This window comes from Trifolium pratense, linkage group LG7, assembly GCF_020283565.1.
Source record: "Trifolium pratense cultivar HEN17-A07 linkage group LG7, ARS_RC_1.1, whole genome shotgun sequence".
NCBI classification, from domain to species: domain Eukaryota; kingdom Viridiplantae; phylum Streptophyta; class Magnoliopsida; order Fabales; family Fabaceae; genus Trifolium; species Trifolium pratense.
The window spans coordinates 44,455,305-44,477,571 of NC_060065.1; the positions used below are offsets into that span (position 1 = coordinate 44,455,305).

At 32.0% G+C, this 22,267-nt stretch overlaps 2 protein-coding genes and 2 long non-coding RNA genes across 14 annotated transcripts; 2 read left to right on the forward strand and 2 right to left on the reverse strand.

The window, feature by feature from the left end:
* Window positions 1-6,060: 6,060 nt before the first annotated feature.
* Window positions 6,061-9,203, reverse strand: LOC123895213. 11 transcript variants are annotated; one of them, XR_006804125.1, is made up of 8 exons: window positions 8,913-9,203; window positions 8,780-8,823; window positions 8,142-8,548; window positions 7,959-8,033; window positions 7,785-7,858; window positions 7,507-7,613; window positions 6,882-7,345; window positions 6,061-6,352 (listed from the first exon to the last, which is right to left on the reverse strand). It is a non-coding gene; the product is annotated as an uncharacterized LOC123895213 (long non-coding RNA). The 11 variants fall into 11 exon arrangements; XR_006804129.1 differs by having other exon boundaries at window positions 6,882-6,994; window positions 7,243-7,345; window positions 7,520-7,613; window positions 8,142-8,823; XR_006804132.1 differs by having other exon boundaries at window positions 6,882-7,038; window positions 7,243-7,345; window positions 7,520-7,613; window positions 8,142-8,823.
* A 1,948-nt stretch (window positions 9,204-11,151) lies between these two features.
* On the forward strand, window positions 11,152-12,954 carry LOC123895214. The gene is made up of 3 exons (XR_006804135.1): window positions 11,152-11,850; window positions 11,977-12,627; window positions 12,756-12,954. It is a non-coding gene; the product is annotated as an uncharacterized LOC123895214 (long non-coding RNA).
* A 685-nt stretch (window positions 12,955-13,639) lies between these two features.
* LOC123895215 lies at window positions 13,640-14,248 on the forward strand. The gene has a single exon (XM_045945449.1). The coding sequence runs from the start codon at window positions 13,786-13,788 to the stop codon at window positions 14,110-14,112; it is 327 nt and encodes a 108-aa protein (XP_045801405.1). The 5' UTR covers window positions 13,640-13,785; the 3' UTR covers window positions 14,113-14,248.
* Window positions 14,249-17,907: 3,659 nt separating this feature from the next.
* Window positions 17,908-21,099, reverse strand: LOC123895216. The gene is made up of 7 exons (XM_045945450.1): window positions 20,327-21,099; window positions 19,493-19,633; window positions 19,274-19,387; window positions 19,007-19,180; window positions 18,757-18,872; window positions 18,303-18,372; window positions 17,908-18,193 (listed from the first exon to the last, which is right to left on the reverse strand). Exons 1-7 carry the CDS (start codon window positions 21,065-21,067, stop codon window positions 18,188-18,190), a joined length of 1,362 nt encoding a protein of 453 aa, XP_045801406.1. The 5' UTR covers window positions 21,068-21,099; the 3' UTR covers window positions 17,908-18,187.
* Between the last annotated feature and the right edge of the window lie 1,168 nt (window positions 21,100-22,267).

Below are 22,267 nucleotides of genomic sequence, written 5' to 3' on the forward strand. Positions count from 1 at the left end.
TAAAAAGATAATATCAATTAATTTTAATAAGCGGGATTAAAGTTCATCAACTTCTGACGACACGCAACCTCTTCTTCGATACACATAATCTCTCCTACATCAGTGATATATATTGTGAGTAAAAAGTTTTACACAAAAAACAAATAGTTTTTTTGACAATAACACAATATACAAATAATAATAATAATAATAATAATAATAATAATAATAATAATAATAATAATAATAATAATAATAATAATAATAATACGTATGATTTTAGAAATTAGAAATAATTATGTCTAAAATTAAATATTTATTATAATTTGACGGTTATGATTAATTGAAAAAAATAAAAATGTATTTCCACCAAAAATATATTTCCACCACTAAGAGCTAGCAGCTATAGCTTTCTTTGTGGCTTGAGACCAATGAAGAAAAGGGACCATTTCTTGCTACCATCTAAAGGAATCATTATCCTATTAACCACTCAAAAATTAATACCCCTTTAAATTATAATATTTCCATTCTAATTTGGGGAAGAATACAAATCAACTTTATAAAATTTAGCATGATTTGTGCTTAGTTTTGGAATTGATAGCATATGGTATGAATTGCAATATTATTGTTATTGGTATCTTGAGTTGTGAATCATGCGTTCACACGGCCTAAAATAATTATGTTTCGAATTTTATTTATTTTTAATTTTTTATTTGTAGACGAAATGATAAGTATTATTTAAAATTTACATACACAATTATAAAATACAAAATTTTAAGTTGAATTTGATCGGGACTAATTTTTGGAGAGTGTAAAGTGACAATAACAATGGACTTCCACTTCCAAATAAGGCCACATTTTGAAATTTTTGGTTTTTTTTTTTTTTCGGTATACAAATTTTGGTGTTTTATTTAGTCAAATTATAATATTGTGAAATAAATTCTAGAGCCCGACACTTTCTTTCATATGGGTCCAATATCTAAGATTAAAATAGGAATTTTAATACGGGTGTCGTGTTGGCTCTTTATGGGTTAAGGAAATTGAAGGTCATTTTGTTGTCTTGTTTTACCGGTGGTTGATTATTGTCTCTCTCTTTCTAACGGGTATTCTTCTTCTCGTGGTGGTGCATTCGAGGTGTTCTAATTTGTTGGCGGTGCGCCTCATTGTTTCGTTATAGTTTTATTTTGTTTTCTTGTCTTAGAGATTATTTATGTTCCGGTGTAGTGTATTTCTTGTATGCCTCCTTGATTTATTGAATTTTCTTTTTGTTTTTATATTTATTTATATATAATATATTTACCATTAAAAAAACTCCAAAATATATTTTCAGTTCAACTAAACATTATGACATGTTATTTTTCTATAAAAACAATTCAACAAGAAAAAAGATGATAAAAATGAGAGAGTGATGCCCTAAAAATAAAACGAGGAAGGGGGAAAGATAACTACAAGTCAAAACTTATATATACACCTAGTATGCCAAATAAAAAGTTATTTGCTTCTAAATGAGGATAAACCCTAATTTAGATAAGTATTATCACATTCCTCAAAATAATTTTTTTATGAATTTAATTTTAATTTATATCAAAATATGGTTGTCCAAGCAGGGTCGGTATTGTGCAAATGCTCTTAAAATATGGGTATATGACTTTAGAACAATAGTTTTTAGGAAAATGTTATTCAAACACAATTCTTAAACAGAAATACAATAAATATACAATTTTTGTTTTTTTAATATTATTTGCATGCATCTGTTTCTGTGCTTGTGAGAGGAGAAAATGTGATGTTTTTTTTGTCCACAAACTTGATATTTAAATAACACTTCTCTAGTTTTTATTTATACATCTTCGTTTGGTATTTGAACCCTTTGATTTGACACTTAATCTATTCACTTCAGCCTCCAGGTCTAATCCACTTAAAAAAATGTTAGAATGGTGACTTTTTTAAGTAGTTGCAAGGTTTATAATGATTTTTTTTTACAGAAAGACAGACGCTTAAAGATTTTCATTAATATAAGTAGGTGTATCAGTAAAAGTGTGGAAACTAGCTAGAGATAGGGCTATCCGTGCTAATACATGAGCGGCCACATTGACATGTCTCCTAATAAACCTGACCTTTGAGTTTTTGAAAAAAGTGTTGTGCAGTTGACAGTCTTTGATGACTTCTCCTAATTCGGATACATTATTTTTACTATGGAACTTAGTAACAACAATTTGTACATCTAGTTCAAAATCAACATCTTCCAGTTGTAGGTCTCGAACCCATTTAAAAGTGTGCGGAAGCCCTTGTGCTTCACCCATTTGCACATCACAAACAGGTGAAAACCACTCCGTTTTAGCAAGGACAAATCTGCCTTGATCATCTCTGATGCACGTGCCTATTCCAACTTTATCGCGACCTGGGGTGAAGGATGCGTCAATATTGCTTTTATAGCGTCTCAAACTCGGTTTAGTCTATGTTGTCGCTGCTGGTTGTTGTTACCCGTTGTTCTTTTTCTTCTGTTCTGTTTGAGCCATTTGTCAATCCGTAAGGACTGTACATGCTCTATCAAAAACTACCGGAAGGTTTATAATGATATTAACTTGAAGTTATATTTTGATGTTATTTATTAGAACATGACTCTTTTTTATGTTATAACTAATATTGATGTTATTTTTGCAAGTTTTTTTTTTATGTTATGGCTCTTTTTGAATTTTGTGTGTCTCTTTTATTATGGGTCCAACTTTTAAAATTAGAACAGTGTCTCCAAATTATTTGAGATGGTCTTTGAGTTTAAGTTATAAGAAATTTGTCACGTTAAATAAGTTTTCAAAGTTTGAATCCTAATTTTTTTTATGCATGAAAAAAACAATGCATTAGATCAATTGCAATATTAAGAACGAATAAATATTATTAAATAATAAATTTATATTAAATTTTATCACTCATTAAAGTAATCCAATCATTATCCCCTTTTTAAAAAATAAAATAATATGTCACCTACTATGATTAATTTAAGGACTACATCAATGATGATTTTAATTAAATGGTTAACATGAAATTAAATGGCATTTCTAAACAAAATAAAGTTTTGTGTGTAAAAAATAAAAATTTCTTTTAAATTAATTGTGTAGTGATAAAAAGATTCAAGGATTCACATAATAATACATATAGACATTATAATATTGTCTTTATCATCTAAATACACCGTATATCAATATTTGACTGTAAAACAAAATAAAAGTGGTTGGAAAAAGTTATGAGTGGTGGAGTGGTTTTGATCATGAGGAAAAAGATATATATGATTTTTGACTTGGCATTAAAACGGTGTGTTCCTTTTCAATCTTCATGGATGGAACTTGCCAAAAAGAAAAAGAATATTGAAGGCTTCAATATATTGATTGATGAGTTTATAACAAGCCAAAAAAAAATAAAAATGCAAATGATATTATTAATATTTAATATATAAAAAAGTAGTCAATTTATATCAAGTCAAAATTTGGCACTGTCCTACCACCAAAGAGCATTTAGGTTATAAGCTCCCCCACTCCCTTATAAAAACACTGTTTATGTTAGTCATCACCTGCCTTTGGTAACATGTACCCTGGCATCAATAGGAAGAAAAAAATTAAATAGACAAAGAAAGTGAGATAATCACAATCTACTTTGGGAAATGTATAATAGAGTGTATCAATCATTGAGTTTGTAATATGTCATCCAATTATTTGTAAAAAAAAAGAATAAAAAATATAAGCAAATATATTATAAAAGAAATAGATAGAACAAGCTGCATACAGGATTCTTAAAATAAAATTTTGGATTTAATTCAATAATTTTGGTTGTTGATGAACATTAGATGATTAAGATTCTGAGTTTTTAATTTGGCATGAATTTACATTGCGAGTCATTTGATCAGTTGACTATATAATGGATGCGTAATTTATAGAGTTTCAAAATTTTCTTTAATAGAACATGTCACAATCAGTAGTTGAGCAAATCCTAGAGAAGGAATATGTCCAAAATAGTGTTGTAGGTTACAATAACACTCTCGATGAAGATCCTCTTGTTAATGATATTATTAGGTCGAAAGATTTCACAACTAATGAGAGAGCCGTCTTAATCCATGAGCAAGATATTCCTAGTTTTTCTGTTCAAGCAAATCTTGAGCAACCAGTGCAGGTAGATAACTCTGATTTGGTTGAGAAACAAAGGGAGGACAATCATAGCAACAAATTTTCTGATATGCGTATCATTGGTCCCTAGAATGATGCAGTCGCTGATCTGGATTATGACACTTCAAATTGGAGTGGTATGAACTCTTCGAATGTCATTATTTCTGATGATACTTTAAATCCAAATGTTTCTCATGACATGGAAATATTGAGGCAGCATGTTTGGAAGGAAAATGATGCTTTTAAGGATATGATTTATACTGACGAGGAAGAGAGAGAAGAAGCCCTTAATTTCTTGAAAAACCGCTCTGTTTCTTCGGAAGAGCCTTTCACATACGTGGTGTCTAAGGCTAAGAAAAAGAATATGCGAAAAGGAATACTCGTGCATAATACCCGCTCCAGGGGTAGGGTTCCATAGTAACTCTCGACGCTTCTTTTGCTCCGTTTATGTTCTTTCTCTTTTTCCTTTCCTTTTATTTTATTTTGTGTTTCCTTGTTTTTTCTTCTTTGTTTTGGGTTTGGCATAAGGCCCCCAATTTCGCTTTTTTTGTTGTTTTTGTTTGAGAAAGTTTTGGTCAATGTACCCCTTCTCCTTTTGTATAGTTTTATTTTATCTTTTTAGGGTGTTGTAGTTGGTTCACCATCTACACCTCTTTTGCTTAAAAAAATGTTCACTTATAAAAAATAAAAAAAAAAGAAACATGTCACAATCAGTAACGGTGCTACATTGGACTGAGGGGGTGCAGTTGCACCCTCTGAAATTTAAAAATTGGACATGATAGTATAATACCATTGGTTTTTCTGACTTTGAATTTTATGTTATGCTAAAATGAACCCCCTGAAATGCTTTGAAATCCTTCGTGTAAAGATTTTGCACCCTGCCATGTGCTCTCACAGTATGATTGTCAAAATATTCATCCATTTGATTTTACACGAGCATTAAAAATTCTCCCTACATAGAGTTCTTTTTATCTAGACGCCCACTCTTCTACTTTTCCAATTAAAAATAATTGTTGATTTAGCCTATAAAAATGTAATAAACCATCAAATTAATCTATATTTGTATAATACTTTTAAATAGGTTTTGGACTTTGTGATTATTTTTAAAAGATCTCTATCTCTATTAAAATATCAAGTTGATCTCTACATTCAACTACTTACTACTTAATGTCAACTAAGTAACTTAGTTCTTAAGTTAATTCATTTATTCTTAATTTAGTTTTTAAGATAATCTTTGAACGACTATTATGAGTAAAATTTAACAGAAGTAGAGAGTTTTTAAAAGTATTTATAGAGTCAAGATACTTATTTGAAAGTATCTTACAAAATCGGCGAGTGATTCAATAGTTTACTCTCTAAAAATGGTTCAAATAAGTATTATTTTGATTTCTTTTAATAGGAAATCAATTATTATTTTATTTATATATTCAAAAATATGCAATTCTTTGATAAAAGTATTTGTACCCCTTGATCCAAGGTCCTGAAGATGCCACTGGTCACAATCAAGTGAGTTTGACCATTTTATTTTTATCGTTAGCTCATAAGAAATCACTACAAGAAAATAAGTACTATGCGACGGTTAAAATTGCACTTTGCAACGGTTGAAACTGTTGCAATTATACATTTGCGACGGTTGGCAAACCGTTGCTGATTTGTGTGTCGCAAGAGAACTTTGCGACAGTTCTGAAAACCGTTGTTACAACAGTTTCAAACCGTCGCTATGTTTTTCCCCACATAATACTAAATTTAATAGCAAATATTGTTGCAACGGTTACAAAACCGTCGCAAACTTGTTTTTTTTTTAAAAAAAAATAATTTAAAACATTTTTTATTCACTATAAAAAAAAACATTTTATTCATTTTGATGGCTTATTAAAGAACAATTACGATATCCATGCCGGAGTAAAAGAAATTAAAATGCACAAATATATAAATATAAATAACTTAATCTCATTTATATAATTCATTCAATAGTGACAAGATCCATACATCAAAAATTTAATTCAAGTACTTGAAGTTCCAAACGAAAGAAACTAATGTAGTTCAAACATTCAAAAACTAAAACATAAATATTAGTAGAGTGGTTAAACATAACATTACGTCAAAATTAGTTCATAAAATATCTAAATATCCCTAGTATGTGATGTTGCTTCATAATCCTTAATTAGTGTTAACTTGACTCAGAAACGCCTACCATCGCTCGACTCTTCTTATTCGGTTACCTGAAAAAATATAAGTATATATTAGCATACTTAAAAAAACGAATTGAGATGTACAAATTGACTTGGTTCATGGCATAATTCCACAAGATAATGGTATTTTCAAACATAGCATAATGCATCTCTTTTTCAAGAAGATCAAATAAATGAACTCATTAACAGATGCCAAGTTAAACTGCACCATATAGTTTGCTTCGCCTCCTAGCATCACCCAACACAAATAAAGGGAACAAGAACTAGCAAGTAGATAAAAAATTAACACTAGTGAAATTGAAATTGAACATTGTTGCATTGAGCAATTTGCAGCTGATGTGGGATATCCCATACATAACTTTGAGCCAACGGTCCAACTAAATAAATTATCAAGAGCAACAACTTTCATATATAGTTCTCCTAACATACTTAATTGAGACAAACTCAAACTTAGACATTAACCATTTGCAATCTAAAATAATAGGCTCTATGGCAGCAACATAACAATCATAATGACTAAAAATTGGAATAAACCCAAACCATAGTAGAGTATACTTACATTATCCAACTTCCCATGGGGATAACATTTGTGAACATATATTTCGTCCATTCGTCCTTCACTTCATCTAACTCATCCTTAGAGTATGCACCACATTTGTATTCATCAAAATACTTCGAGGAAAAAAACAAATTGGTCTTGAGCATTTAAGTGGAAACTATCATGGCAAGGTTGACAAAATCAAAACAAGACTAAAATGAAAACAGAGCAACATAGACTCATACTCTAATATTGTATTATCACTTATCAAATATGATGGCATCAGCTGATAAGCAAGATTCAATAACATGTCCTAAGATTACAATTTTCATGACATATGTTACTAAAACTTCTAAATATATTGCAATAAAGTCAAACTTACCCCATATTCAGACACATGGATACCCTGTTGGGAACGCACTGGGTGTGCTTGTCGTCAAGTCAACCGCTGCAAGGGGTTAAGCCAAAATGATTCCTGCAACAATCTAGATATGAAATAATGAAGATGAATAATATTTTTTTGCAGATATTCTATGTTTATAAGTTGTTAAGAACAAGAATAGCACATCAAATGGAGTGAAAAGAGATTGTGAAATGGTAATAACTCAAAGAAATATCTAATGGTTAATAAAGCATCAGCACAAACCATCCCCACTGACATGCAAGCAATGCAAAGAAGTCCATAGTAGCTAAAAAGTAACCAGATAAGAAATTCCCATTTCTGCTCCTCTTCAGGCAGCTGCAGATGATTAACTGCCGATGATTATAAAGTGTGGGTTATTGTACATTTAGATATAGCTTAACTTCAATTAGATAGATTAAAAGAAACACATCAGAACAGTGTAACTCCGCATCTCATCTACCATAGTAATAATGAAGAAAACCAGCTAAATATATAAAAAGTGAATGGATGGAAGGGCTTACAAACTCATTCTTGCAGCAAACCCATTATCGACAAACATCAAGAGCCGGAAAACAAACACGGCAGTATAGTCCACCTGAAGAACATCAAGGGATTAATAATGAAGATAAAAATCCTAAGCGATCTTAAAAAGTAAAAATGAATAAATAGGAGGAGGAGTAAAGGAAGTTACTGACCACAATTAATCCATATGTGCAATGGGTATGTACAAGAATATATGATAGCATTTCCAATTAATTGAAACAATAACTCTAAGAATTCAAGTGTCAAGAATACAAGCATACTATGTGGCAATTGAAAATGCAAAATGATAGAAAAATTAGGGAAAAAAAGCATGAAGGTGAATTGAAAAAGGATACACTTGAAGGAATTTTGGAGTATAACATGAGAAGTGGTCCACTTGATATGGTCCACTTGATACTAATGGCTCTAGCATCGGCAGAAGTGATCCTCTCAAATTGCTTTAGTATTCAACCATAGCAGTAAATCAAATAATCCACTTACTAAAAATATAATTACAAAAACCATGAAGTTGGAAATATCTTCTTCAACGTCTAAGTATTAGATACATAAAGTAACTGTGTCAAAAAAAAAAAGCTAACAATAAGTAGCAGAAATGCTACATACACACGCAATGGAAGTCGGCGAATCTGCACATGTAACTGGAATGAATGGATACATACTTGTAAGTCTAACTGGGTTAAGGTGACCAATGTTTTCATGATTGGAATAACCATATACAATCCTCAAGGCTCGGTCACTACTACTACAAAATGCATTTGTTCCATACATCATCAATATATCATTAAAAATTAAAATCAGCACAAAGATTAAAACTTCATATCCAGGGAAATAAAAAATAGTACAGTATAGCAAAAGAAACAAAGCATAAATTGAGAGTGAAACAAAAACAAAGGGGCTTCTAAGGGGAAATAAAAAAATGTATTAAAAGAAACAAAAACACAAAGCATAACTTGAGACCATAAGAACAACTCACAAAGGGGCTTCTTTGATTCACAGAGAGAACAATTGAATCGATACCTAACAACAAAACAACAAGCTAAAGATAAACAACAAGCAATCAATCAATCAATACAATAAAACAACAGAGAGATGGAGTTACTCGATACCTCAGAACCGCGGAGAACGGTGGAGAAAGGCGGAGGAGTAAAGGAAAACGGCGGAGAAATTGACGAATTGAACGAAGGAGAAGGGCGAAGGGGTTTAAGTCTTCGATTAGGGATTCGGCGGAGGGGTTTGTGGTTCCATATTTGCGATTCGGTGGAGGATTTGCGATTCTGGGACATTTGGGGGAAAGATAAACAATAAAAAGGTTATATGTTGTTTCTATAGAAAAATAAAATAAAAAACAATTTGAGTGAATTTTTGATTTACTAGAGGAAGAGGCAAAATTTTAAGGGGCGGCAAAGCCAAAACATTGGGACAGTTCATATAACTGTCGCAAAATTTCAAAATTAAGTCCAAATTTCAAAATTCTAACATTTAGCACATTGCAACGGTTTTGGTCAAATCGTCGCAATGCAAGTGTCGCAAAGTGACAATTTTCTTGTAGTGAATGTAGATTTAAGTTTTTTTTAATACGAAATTAAGCTTAAACATTGCACCATTTGATTTTATCTAAGGGTTCCCAATATATTGACCGTTGAGTAATTCTCTTACCCTGGTAAATTTTAATTTGATTTTTCTTACTTGTCAAATTTGAATTATTTACAACATATATTCTAGACGAAAAGTTATCTAAATTAGATGATTGAAGACTAAGTGAGCTAGTCAGTTAGACACTAACAATAATGTATTTTTTTGTTGAGTTTGTGGGGTTGTCCGTAAGTATTTTACCGTTGAAGTTGATAACAAATTTAGGAGAGTCAATGTATATTTAATATGTTCATTTTTTAAAAAATTTGAGATGAGTGAGTTTATATTTATAAATTTTAAACACCATTAGTGAAAGTTTTTGACAAAAATTTCAGGGTTCATTTTTATTGTAGGCCCGATTGAGTCTTAATCAAATTCGAAACAATGTCTTGCTAACTAGTGCCTCCGAGGCACTCTTTAAACATTCTATTAAAAGAAACTTTTTATTCAAAAAATTAAATACTCCAATTTCCAATGCGTTGACTTTACGTATTTCCATAAAAATTCTATAAAAAACTTACTCCCTCCGTCCCAAATTATAAGGGAAAAAAACTCATTTTTTTGTCCCAAATTATAAGAGAAAAAATCATTTTCAAGAATATTTTTTCCTTATTTTCATAAAATTAAATGCAAATTGCATTTAATTTTTTTTTTCTCTCTCATTTTCTCAATAAACAACAACCAATAAAAATTGTTTTTACATCTTCCTATGCAACTTATTCCAAGGAAAACCCACAAAAACATACTTCAAATTATCATGTTTTACTTTTTCTTAATAAGTGTGATTTTTTTATTTTCCCTTATAATTTGGGACGGAGAGAGTACTATTTAAAGGCTTAAACTCAGGGACACTATTTAGCATTGGGCTGATAGTAATATCATGACAAATAATCATATTGAAATGATGTAGTAGGTGGCAGTGGGTTGGATCCAAAGAAAAAATAGTGAGCAAGCAAGTTCTTAGTATTCCCAACCATAAATAAATGACCCAATTATGCCCAACAATCATCTAGCCAACTAAGCTTTTTAGATGGGATTTAGCTGTATACCTCATTTTGTGAACAAAAATTGGTCTATGCGATACTAGATAGAAGTTAGAAGATTAGATAGATATGTGGAAGCTGATTCTCCTCCATTGCAGTAGTAACAATAATTAAATTGATTAAATCCTTTTTTTTCTTGTTGAAGAAATTGATTAAATTCTATACTGGCATATACTATAATTATAATAAGGGGCTTATGGCTCTATCGTTAAAGTCAAATTTTTTCAACCTCGCAAATATTTTATTAGTATGTGATAGAATCGGTTATCTCAGAGATCACATATAGTTATTTTTAAGCGAACACATGCAAAATATTTTTTCTTGAGTTAGATATCATCAAAGACTATTGATATTAAATCGTTATTGAGATTTTGATTTGTTAACGTAGTGCAAGTACCTCAACGGTCAATCAGCCGCTTCCGAGAGAACAAGCTACGCCTCTGCAGCGGAACGCTATATTATCAGTTGAAAATGTTATATGTATTTTTAGTTAGTATTTAACTATTTTTCTCTATTGCATTGTTGCTATTTTAATATATAAATAAATGAATTTTAGTAAATTGTAAAAAAAAATAAAAAATAAACATTCATGTGGCCTCCATGAATGCCAAGTGGGCTTTATGGCCCATATTGCCAGTTATTATACGAAAATTGCTTTTTAGGCCTCCCTACTTGCTCCAAAACCCCCCAAAAATCCCAAAGTACCCCTAAGTTTAGGTTCTAATTCAGTTCGGTTTGTATAACCCAAATTCAATTTTCGTTCGTATTGCAGGACCCGAAATAGCATCTCCCAAAAACACTTTTGTCTACTGCTAACTCGCTTGCGTGTTCTTCATCTTCATCTTCCTTAGATTCGGTTTCTATAGACCGAAAACGCTTCGATTCGGTTTCTATCTACCGAAAACCCTTTGATTCGGTTTCTATCTACCGAAAATCCTTCGATTCGGTTTCTATCCCTTTGATTCGGTTTCTATCTACCGAAAATCCTTCGATTCGGTTTCTATCTTCCGAAAACGCTTTGATTCGGTTTCTATCTTCCGAAAACACTTTAGAAGTCCATGAATTTGCGATTTGTTTTCCATGAATTTGGGTTTTCCATTAATTTAGAGCTTTCTTCAGAAGTCAGATTGTGAACATATTTGGTTTCAGATCATGTTACTATGAACTTCGCCAAAAGTGGAGGAAATGGGATCTAGGGTTCAGAATGTCAATAAAGGACTTATGTTACTTTTGTTATCAACTATTTGCTCAGAATTGTTTGTTGTAATTCTAACTTATTGTATTGCTTCAGAATTTTGTTCAATTGGAAACAAAGTATCCGTTTGGAAGTATGCATTGGTTTGAAAAGAAGAAGCATATAAATTTTGAGGTTAATTGATTAACATTCTGGTTTAAATTGTGTGTTGTCATGTCTTTCTATTTAATTGCCTTGCTTAAGTATGTTGTATGTTATGAATGATTAAAAAACTAACCGAATGTATTTTAATTGATTCAGATATCAGAGGTTCTTTGTGAACTAGAGTTCACCATAAAGAGAATGAATATCTCTACTACACCAGATGGCATAGTGATGGATCTCTTTTCAATCAAGTGTACATGGTTATAGAATTTTACAGATGAAGTTTTATAATGAACTAGTGTGCCATCATGATAGTTTTCCTTTATATCTTGTAATGTAAAACCATTTTTTCTTAGCTCAAGAAATGTGCTTTTAAACTAACTGACCTGCACAATCTTATATACTAAAGGAACTTCTACATACAAAGAAGAGAAGGGAAAACAAAGTAAGGATCATATTAATTATTAGAAGTTACTTACTTTGTTTATCATGTCACAATGACAGGTATTTCCTAGTGCTTAAAAGGAATTTGTGGATTCAATCATTTTACAAGTATGAACTCTCTCTTTTGTGGTCTTGCACTTTTGCTTAAGATACCAAATATTTCTTCCAATTATAGTATATAATCATTGGTCTGAGCTAGATACCTTTATATGCTTTGTTTGAATGAGCTTGTATATTTTCCCTTTCAACTTCGAGTAGCATAATGTAACCATAGTAACAAAAGAGAAGCAATTGTTAATGAGAATCGGAAATACAATGTCAGTGTTCACTTTGCAGCTGCAAGGGAGGGAATTTTAATTTCAGGTGACATACCTTGAAATTCATTTGTTAACATTTCGGTTTGTTGGACATTCATTGATTGTCTCTTATTATTGAAGTGGTGGAATTTGAGTTTGTGTAACTTATATTTATTTGTTTTTAATAAATTTCAGATGCTTATAGTGCCCCTCACCAAATGAACTCTACAAGTGGAGACACCGATGAAGATTGAAGATAGAAGATAAAAGAGATGAAGATGTGAAGAGAGTAAATTTGAAAACTTAGTAGACATGATATGATTTGTTTTTTCTTTCGTAACTTTTGAAATTGTTATGAACTTGTATATTTTTAAATAAATTATGATGTTCTTAAGTTCATATTTTTCACCATTTGTAGTTTAACATACTTCTAAGACTTGCTACTTTTTCAAATCAACCCCTACACCCACGGTTTTTCGGTCTTTACCTACGAATTTCATAATGTGTGGGTAGATCAAATCAATACCCACGGTTTTTTTGGTCTTTACCTACGGAATTCAGCCGTCACTATATGTCAAATTTGCTGCAGTGCATTTCGGTAGTTACGTACCAAATTGATTTTGTTTCGTATTGTAGTTACCAAAATGGTCTCAAGGGCAAACTGGTCAAGATGGGGGGCCTGAGAGTATTATAGGAGGGCCTAAAAAGCAATTTCCTTATTATACTCAGCTTTGTGAACGTTATTCTGACTAACTCCAGCTCCAAAACGTGCGAAACAAGATCAATAAATACAATACAAATAATATTCCAAAGGAATCAATGAATCAATCCTCAAACGTTCGAATTTCAAATTTGTGTTTCATTTCATTCATTCAAGCATTAGTATATTGACCAAATTCCAAGTTCTCACAAACTAACAAACACGTATTTACCGGTCAAAATTATTGTCACTTTATATTATACTAATAAATAAATAATTAGTACACACACCCACTTAACATTTATTTATTTTTATTACAAAGTCTTCTTCAAAAATTCAATTCAAAATCAACAATCTCATTACCAAGTCCACAATTTGGTCAATCATCCAACCAAAAAAAAACCTCAAAAACAAGTTCATCATTTAAATGAACCTTCCTCATTCTCTCATATAAAAGAAAAATCTCCGACAACCTCAAAAAACACAAAAACACAAAAGATTCAAATTTTTGCTTTGAAACAAAAAATGCAAGAGACCCATCATCAACAAACAAAAGAAAGTTCACAACTTCCACCAAAGATGTTAATTTCCGGACAAAACAAGAACGAGGGTTATGTGTCTATGTCTCAACGGTTCAGACCGGCTTGTACTTGTTTAAACCGACCCGGTTCGGTTCGATGTGCTCGTCATGGGTATGTAGTACCAGGGGATAATAAGTTGAAGAAGCGCGTTGCGAGTAAAGAGATTTTGAGAAGAGCTTTAATGCCACCACCAAAACGGTTAGGACTTAGATGGTTGAATTTCAAACCAACACCAAGTAGACTCTCTATTATGTCTATGGCTGCTTCATGATCTTTGTTTCTTTTTCTTAATTTTTGTTATGTTTTTGAGGTTTTTGTTTGGATGATTTGTAAAAGTTTAACAATCCAATTAAATTAGATTATGATGATATATATATTTATTGTTTATAAAGTTTAGTTTTTTGCAATTGGGTAATCTAATTTTGGTCTTATTTTGTGTGATAACTTTCTGGGTAGTTTAGATTAGATTTCAGAATGAAGATTTTGATTTGAATATGATTTTTGTCTTTTCTTGCTTTGATTTGATTAGTAGTAATGTTTTAAGTTAGATAAAATTGGTTATTTGACATGTGTTACTTTGTCTAAAGAATTTTAATCTGATGATGTTGCAAATAGAAAAATGGGTCTTTAATTTTAGGTGCATCTGATTTCGAATACTTGAACCAGGTCAGATTTGTTTTGTATATACATTCGAACCACTGTTTGTCGTATTTCTTTTCATCGAGAAATTGAAGAAGCTATACAAGGTTTTTCTTGAGCCAATTCATATGGTATCTAATCAAATAGATGGTTAGTGTTGGTATCATAGCTAGGTAAATTTGTGATACTGGTGTAAATTCAGGTCAACTAGCATCTTTTTCCATTTTCTACGTGAATATGGGCTCGTGTAAGTAGGAAACAGAAAATATCTATTCTAGTTCTATCATCAGCTATGGGTTCGAATTTAAGTGAAATTCTTGAGAAAGTCAGCTACCCTGAAATTTTGTTGTCTTTCCTCATATTTGTTCTATTCTTCTTTAACTAGGCTTTAGTTTCTTTTTCTTTTAACCTATGCTTAGTATTACAGTCAGAATCACAGTGATCCACCGTAATTTTTCAAAAGCTACACTGTAGCTTCTTCAAAATTAACGACGGATCACTATGATAGTGACGTGTTCACCGAGATACCAAACACATGCTTAGTAAGAGTACATAAAGGATAATGTTTAGATCACTGATACCATATAGCAATAACATACGAATTGCAATATATCAGGTAGCAAGCCTTATATAATACTGAATCTACTGACAAATGAATGAACATGTTCAAAATAGTGTATGTAACTCAAGAGTTAAATGTACTGGTAGATTGATTATCTAAGATTTGTATGTGCAACATATGTACAACATTGTTGGAAATCTTATCTTAGATATTTCTAATCTGTATAGGAACGGAGATGCTTAGACATAATCATAATTCTTAGCTATAGTTAAGATGTGTCTGAGAGATATGCTGAGATATGAGAATGAGGAGGAAAATTGAGGCAATTCATTCTCATCTTACGACTGATACCATCATATGCAGAATATTCGGAGCGTAAAATTAGATTATATGTTGTATATCCTCAAAGTTATAGAGTAAAATGTGGTGGAATTAACTAACAAGGAAGAAGCTGCTTGAAAATGAAATGGTCTACTAAGTTAGAAGAAGCTGAATTGGTACATGGATTAGTATAATATGATATGATTGCTGCTACACCAAATGTTCCACGGTTGACTCTAGAAATCTTATCCTTAATTGTAATGACAGAGTCTTCTATACAATCTTCTTGAAACTGTTGATGGAAATGTATGACCGGTCATTAAAGCTTGTTTGTGGATGACAATTAACCTTGCTGCATTGGGTACTCGCAAAATTTACCTACGATAGATATAGTAAAAATCCGTACTTTCAGTATGATCCGTACATAGATAACTACCTAGAAAATTGAGCGTGGGTATAAATACTCTAATAATAGCAAAAGGAACATTCGTTAATAATCAAGAGACAAAAACTCAAGAAAAATCGTGCATATAAAAAATACAGTACCAGATACAGTATGGTAGACCAAACTAAAGTATGAACAACTAGTACATAACATGTTTTTTTGACTGTGTTATGTTATGTACTAGTACATAACATATTAAAACTGATATCTCCCATTTCATTGCAATCAACAAGGCAACACTGCCTCTACATGCTCTTCACCAAGATACTACACACATTGCCAAACTATCTTTTTAACTATTGTGTCTTAAAATCTCAATTTCTTCTGTCAGTTTGAAGGTTCAAGTTTCGCCTCACGCACGGGGCGCATGGCACTAAGCGCGGGTTGCACAGAATGTTGAGAAAAGAGAATTTTGGGGTCTGGTTACTGCCTCATGTGCGGGGCGCATGTATTCTTCCCCAATCGTGCGCAGGGTGCGTGTAACAGCCATGGTATTTAAACCTGCATTTTTCTGACAGGTTTTCTGACTTTGGAGGCTACGATTTTGAAAAACATTTACAAAGGCAAAAAGAGAGAATCATTAGGTGATCAAGATCTAATAATTGAGAGCTTTTTGGATTAGATCTAATGTTGGAAAACAAGACTTCATAATCCCACATGAAAACTGCTTTCACCGAATACCAGAGATCATTAAATCCACAACAAGACTTCATAATCCCACATGAAAACCCAAATCAACCCCAAGGCAACTTCTTCCCAAATCAAGCCCCAATTAACTTCGTTCATAGGCCTGTGGCACGACCTCCTTCGCGAACGTCACTCCCCGGAGTCATAATACACGAGGAAGGTAGAGGCCGAGGCCGAGGCCGAGGAAGGTCGCGTCAGCCAACAGACACTGGCAAGGGGAAGCGACCACTATATCAGCCGCCTGACCAACGTTGATGTGTAATTTTAATAATCTGTTGTTGATTATTATTTGTTTAATTGTTTTCTTTTTGTAATGACAATATTATCATTATATTTAATTATGCTTATGTTAAGTATTTTTATTATGCTTTTTATTAAATTTTAATTTTAATATTAATTTTTTTAAAAAAAAATTAATAATTTAATTATTTAAAAATCAAATACTGATTTTTAAATAATTAAATTATTAATTTTTTTTTAAATCGTTCAACATTACTGACGGCTCCAGGCCGTCACAATGTGTGAAAAGAACATGCCATACTGACGGCTCCAGGCCGTCACAAATGCGTGGCCTTTTGAATTGACCGGTGTGTATTATTGACGGCTCCAGGCCGTCAGTAACGTTATTGACGGTCCTGGGCCGTCAGTAACCATTACTGGCGAGCTAATTACAGAGGGCCCAAGGCCGTCAGTAATGCATGCATTTTAGACGAAATTTGTGCATTACTGAGGGCCAAAGGCCCTCAGTAAATGCATGTTTTCTTGTAGTGATTACAAACACCTTGGGAGTGAGATTCATTGCTCATCTTTGTTCTTGTGAGGTTTGGGTAAACAATTTCTTGGACTTTTTTGTTCTTTCTTTACTTGTTCTTGCTTGAGATTTTAGTGTTTGTGCTTAGATCGTTATAGTTTAATTGTTCGGCTTGCTTGGTTTGTTGATTGCTATTGGAATTTTTTGTTCCACTCTTTGTGATTGTTGATTCGTTAAGAGGTTTGAATTCACAGCAATAACATTGAACAAATCAATTCAACTGCTCCACATATTTACACACATGAACACGCAGAGGAATCAAATTACACGGTTGGATTCATACGTAATAAGTTACTTTTAACACTGTCTTGTTTATATTCTCAAGTACATAAGAAAAAAAAAATACTATGAAATTCTTCAGTTAAAAATATATTATGGAACTCTAGCTTATTGTTCCTTATATATGTAACTCTTTAATTTTATAGAATCTAATAATAGCAGCTAAGATGCAACCAAATAGTATCTTATTTTTAAAAATCTTTGAACATCTTTTAATAGAGATGCTCTTAGGAGCAACTATTTCATAAGCCAAGCAGCCAGAGAAATTCTCATCATTTGTGGGAAATGTAGAGCCACCATCTAATACAAGCAAGAAGGCAAGTTCAGATATAAATTGTCTACTTAAGTATTTATAAATTTATGAACAATTACATTGTGAAATGGTTACAAGAAAGTTTAAAATGTTACCTAACATATATGAATTTCTGAATGATGCAACATATACAAATATACAATGTGCTTCTTCCATATTCTACATTATAAATCTATGTCCAAACATGTCCAAACCAACTTAAGGTCCTTATGAACTTCACTCCATTATAACAATATTTTTGAGCAAAAACGCTTTCCTCCCACTACTTCTGATCATATATCTCTTCTTATTACTCCTGGTAAATATAAGAAAATATTTTAAAAATCCAGAAGCCATATAAATGTTGTTCAACCAAATTTTAAAAATAAGTTCATGTAATAAATTACTATTAATTTATCATGTACCTCAGATGTAGTGGAGGTCACTTCTATAGGAACCGGAGAGCTTCTTGCTTCTGATTTTTCATTTGAATATCTGTTAAGCACAAAAGTCCATGTCAGAACCACTGCAGAGATTTTCAAAGGACTATACAGTTTATTTGGACTTATACATAATTACTTGTTTAAGTGATTGGAAAAGTTTACATAAAATAGCTTATAGTATGTTTGTTAGTTGTTTTCAACTTATTTCCATAAGCTACACATGATAGCTTATGAAAAAAACTAACAACTTAAAATTTAACCACATTCTATCTTTGAATATGAAAATAGCTTATACATAAGCGTCTATATGAAAAACACTTATTCAATCAGTTTGTGGGGTGAAAAAATCTTTTATGGAAGGTAAGTTAAAGCTATACAATTTCTATAAGAAAGAAACTTCTATGCAGCAATTCAAAATAAATCTAGATAAACTTACGTAGAAAGTATGGTCACCCAAATAAGCTCTATCATATCCACCCAAAGAAGTCGCTGCTCGACTGGTATTACACCGTAAGTAATTAGATGAGCAAATGGCCACAGTTTCCATCCTGCCTATATAAGAAAATTTAAAGAAACATTAATAGCAAGAAGTTGCAAGGTAATGTATAGCACCACTGGTTCTCAAAGAAAAACATGAACTTTTTGCGTGCAACAGATGAATCGGAAGAGCCAGAAGGTTCTCTTACAGTCAACATGGGGAAAAATGTTGCCGTCAATTCATTGAAAATATTGATCGGAGATTCAAGACGCAGGATAGCGACAACCGTATAATAAATGCTGTTCCAAACTGCCGACCATGCAGTTTGATCGAAGGCAACTTTGACAGGAACCACCCACCATTCTTTGTAAGGAAATAGCTCCTGATAAATGAGAAGCCGCTTAGCATATCACCATAAGTTAGAGAATCAAGTACAATGCAAAACAAGGAAAATAACATCAGTACTATGGTCTACCTCACAAAACTGGTAATAATAATGAGAAAGAGAGCCGTGTAGAGCAAAACCAACAAGCCCTGATCTGAACATACGTGCCCGATCAAACTCGAAAAGAGGCTTTCCTTCAAAGCACTGCACTGATCAGGAGAGTTTAAGCCATAGTGTCCGATTAAAAAAGTTGTCTATTCAACTAACTGAGACTTAGCTGCATGTAAAACGTAATACACAGAAACTCACCTGTGCAATCCAGTCTCCTACAGAATAAACAACTCCACTAATCACCATCTTGGCGAAAACCGGATTTGTCTTAAGAGCTTCCTCATAAGCCAACCAGTTGTGCAGAGGTGCATATCTTACTATCTCATAGATTGTCCATCCCTACATAGCATCGAGAAACACAAATTCTAACAGATAAGGAAAACCTCAACCAAAAAATAATCAAATTTCAATGAACATACAGATCTAATCTAAATTAGCACTAGCACAGTAGCACATGTTTAAATTATAGCTTATTTGGAATTCGTGATCAAGTAATCAACTTAGAGAAAGTTCAAATAAACTTCGAAAATAAACCTTCTGAAAAAGTTGAGTTTTGTTGAACTTCAGCTTCTTGAAATAAGTTTCTGCCTCTTAATTTTTTCATCAACTATATCATCTAACTTTTCAATAATCTTCTAATAAGCTTATAAGGACTCTTTCATAAATGAAGAACTATAAAGTATAAACATCTTTAGTTTTGTAAAACCAAGATATCCCCTCATGCAACTGCATAGACTAATTCTTCGAGGTAACTAAGATTCATTTACGAGATCAATCTCTTCCAACAAATGTTTTTCCATATGCACCGGTCAATGATCGATCGACTCAAGTATCTACCACAAATGTCACGCAAAATCTAGAAATAGCTATAGCTATCATTCAACTACACTTACATCTCTAAAACAGTTCCAAAATTTGCATCAAAATTTCCACAACATAACCAAATTCATTCATTTCCAAAATCATCCAAAACACACACACACACACACACACACAATTTCAGATAAGCATAATTAAGTTATTGGAACTTACATGCCAATAATCACTATCAATGGTGAGAAGCTTAGTAAGAGCAAAAGTACCAGCAGCAAGAACAATACTAGCATTAATACTCCTATCTAGAAGCTTCTCAACACTCTCCTCATTCTCACTACCAACCAAACCCGAAGTAGAAGAAGACGAAAACCCTTCCAACGATAACAAACCCTCATTTGCTCCAAATCCATTCACCTGCGTCGCTAATTCACCATCTCCACCTTCCATTTCCACAAGACTCACTATCAAACCTTCTGGTTGGTCCGTAGTATCGTTACTCTGAACTTCTATCGCGTCGAACTCCTCCGTCGATAATTTCGTCGCTAGTACTGTTCGTTTGTTTCTCGTGAAATTTGGATTAACGGAAAATCTTGACGCCGGAAAGTTTTGTGCCTTGGAAATGGATGAATTCAGTTTTGATTTTGCTTTGGAGATTGCAGATAAGCAACTGTGGTGAGGCACGGTGCTGTGAACCGACGCCATGGGAGCGAGTTGGTGAGTTGAGAGTTCTAACTTCCGAGTTACTGAGTTTTGTCTTCTCCGAATTCGGTGTGCTGAGAATCGCGTTTGTTTATAGCGTTTTGTGATCTTGTGTGACGCGGTTTTGTGACTTTTTTGTGTGGCTATGGAGAAATCGACGTAGTCGTATGTGTTTTGGGGTTGACTTGTGATGTGATTGGTTGTGTGTGAGGAGGTGTAGGTTGATACTGTGGGACGCGAAACATGTGAGTAATTCATGGAGAATATGACGAAGAGGATTGATTGGTGTCCACATGTTCTAGATCAGTTTGGTATCATAAAAATTAAAATTAAATTAAATTAAATAAATACAAGTAGATAAAGTATGCCACGATCCCACAATTGTGCCTCAAAAAATACTATACCACAAATATTTACGTCCTCTTCAAAGAATCTACGGCAACCAATAACAATTATTTTATAATTGCTTCAAAAAACACTTATTTTATAATGAAAATATTAAAAAAAAAATACTTAGTTAATCATCTAAAAAGACTATGCTGATTCAAAATAAATAAAAAATAAATAAAATAAAAAGACTATGCTTATTTAGATTAAAAATTATTTGCTAAAATTCAAAATTTATATTGAAATGAAGGAAGTATTATAAATGTAAATTAAAAATTAAAAGAATAATTTTATTTAATTTATTATGAGAATAAATATAATTAATGCAAATAATATAAGAATCTTGAGAATAATTTTAGAAATATAAGAATAAATATAATTAATGCAAATAATATAAGAATCATGAAAATCAAAATCACTTGCCTGCAAACAAACAAAAATCACTTGTCAATTGCCTTGTCAAGTGAAATGAAATGGGTCATATGGCTCCCACTTTTAATACAAATTATTATTTAATTGTCTATATTCTTATCGACATTTGGGTTTCGTTGTTGTTTCATTGATTTTATGAATAAAACAACTTTTTAATTGTCTACATTCTTATGTTCACAATGACAAACGATTCAAACATTGCACCAAGACAACTCTTCTTCAATGAGTTTTGGAGAATAGTTACAAAAGATTGAACTATATTGAAGCATCTCATTAACTTTTTATAGCCATTGTTTGTGAACGAACCTACCAAATAGGCTATCACCTACTTGGAATCTATGAATGAATCTTATGGATGTGTTTGGTTGAGAGAATAAATTGATAAAAAGAGAAATATGTGATAGAGAATATGAGAAGAGAGAAAAGAGATGACAAATAGAGTAGATTTGATGTATTGTTTGGTATAAGAGAAAGATGAAAGAAATAGAATAGAGAAATGTAGTTATATTTGGAATGCCAAAAATACCCTTAAACTAAAAAACTAAAAAAATAACACATAAATTTATATTGTTTGAACCTTTATTTCAATTTAATTAAACAGTTAATAATTATGTAAAATAATGCTTTTTACTAATTAAT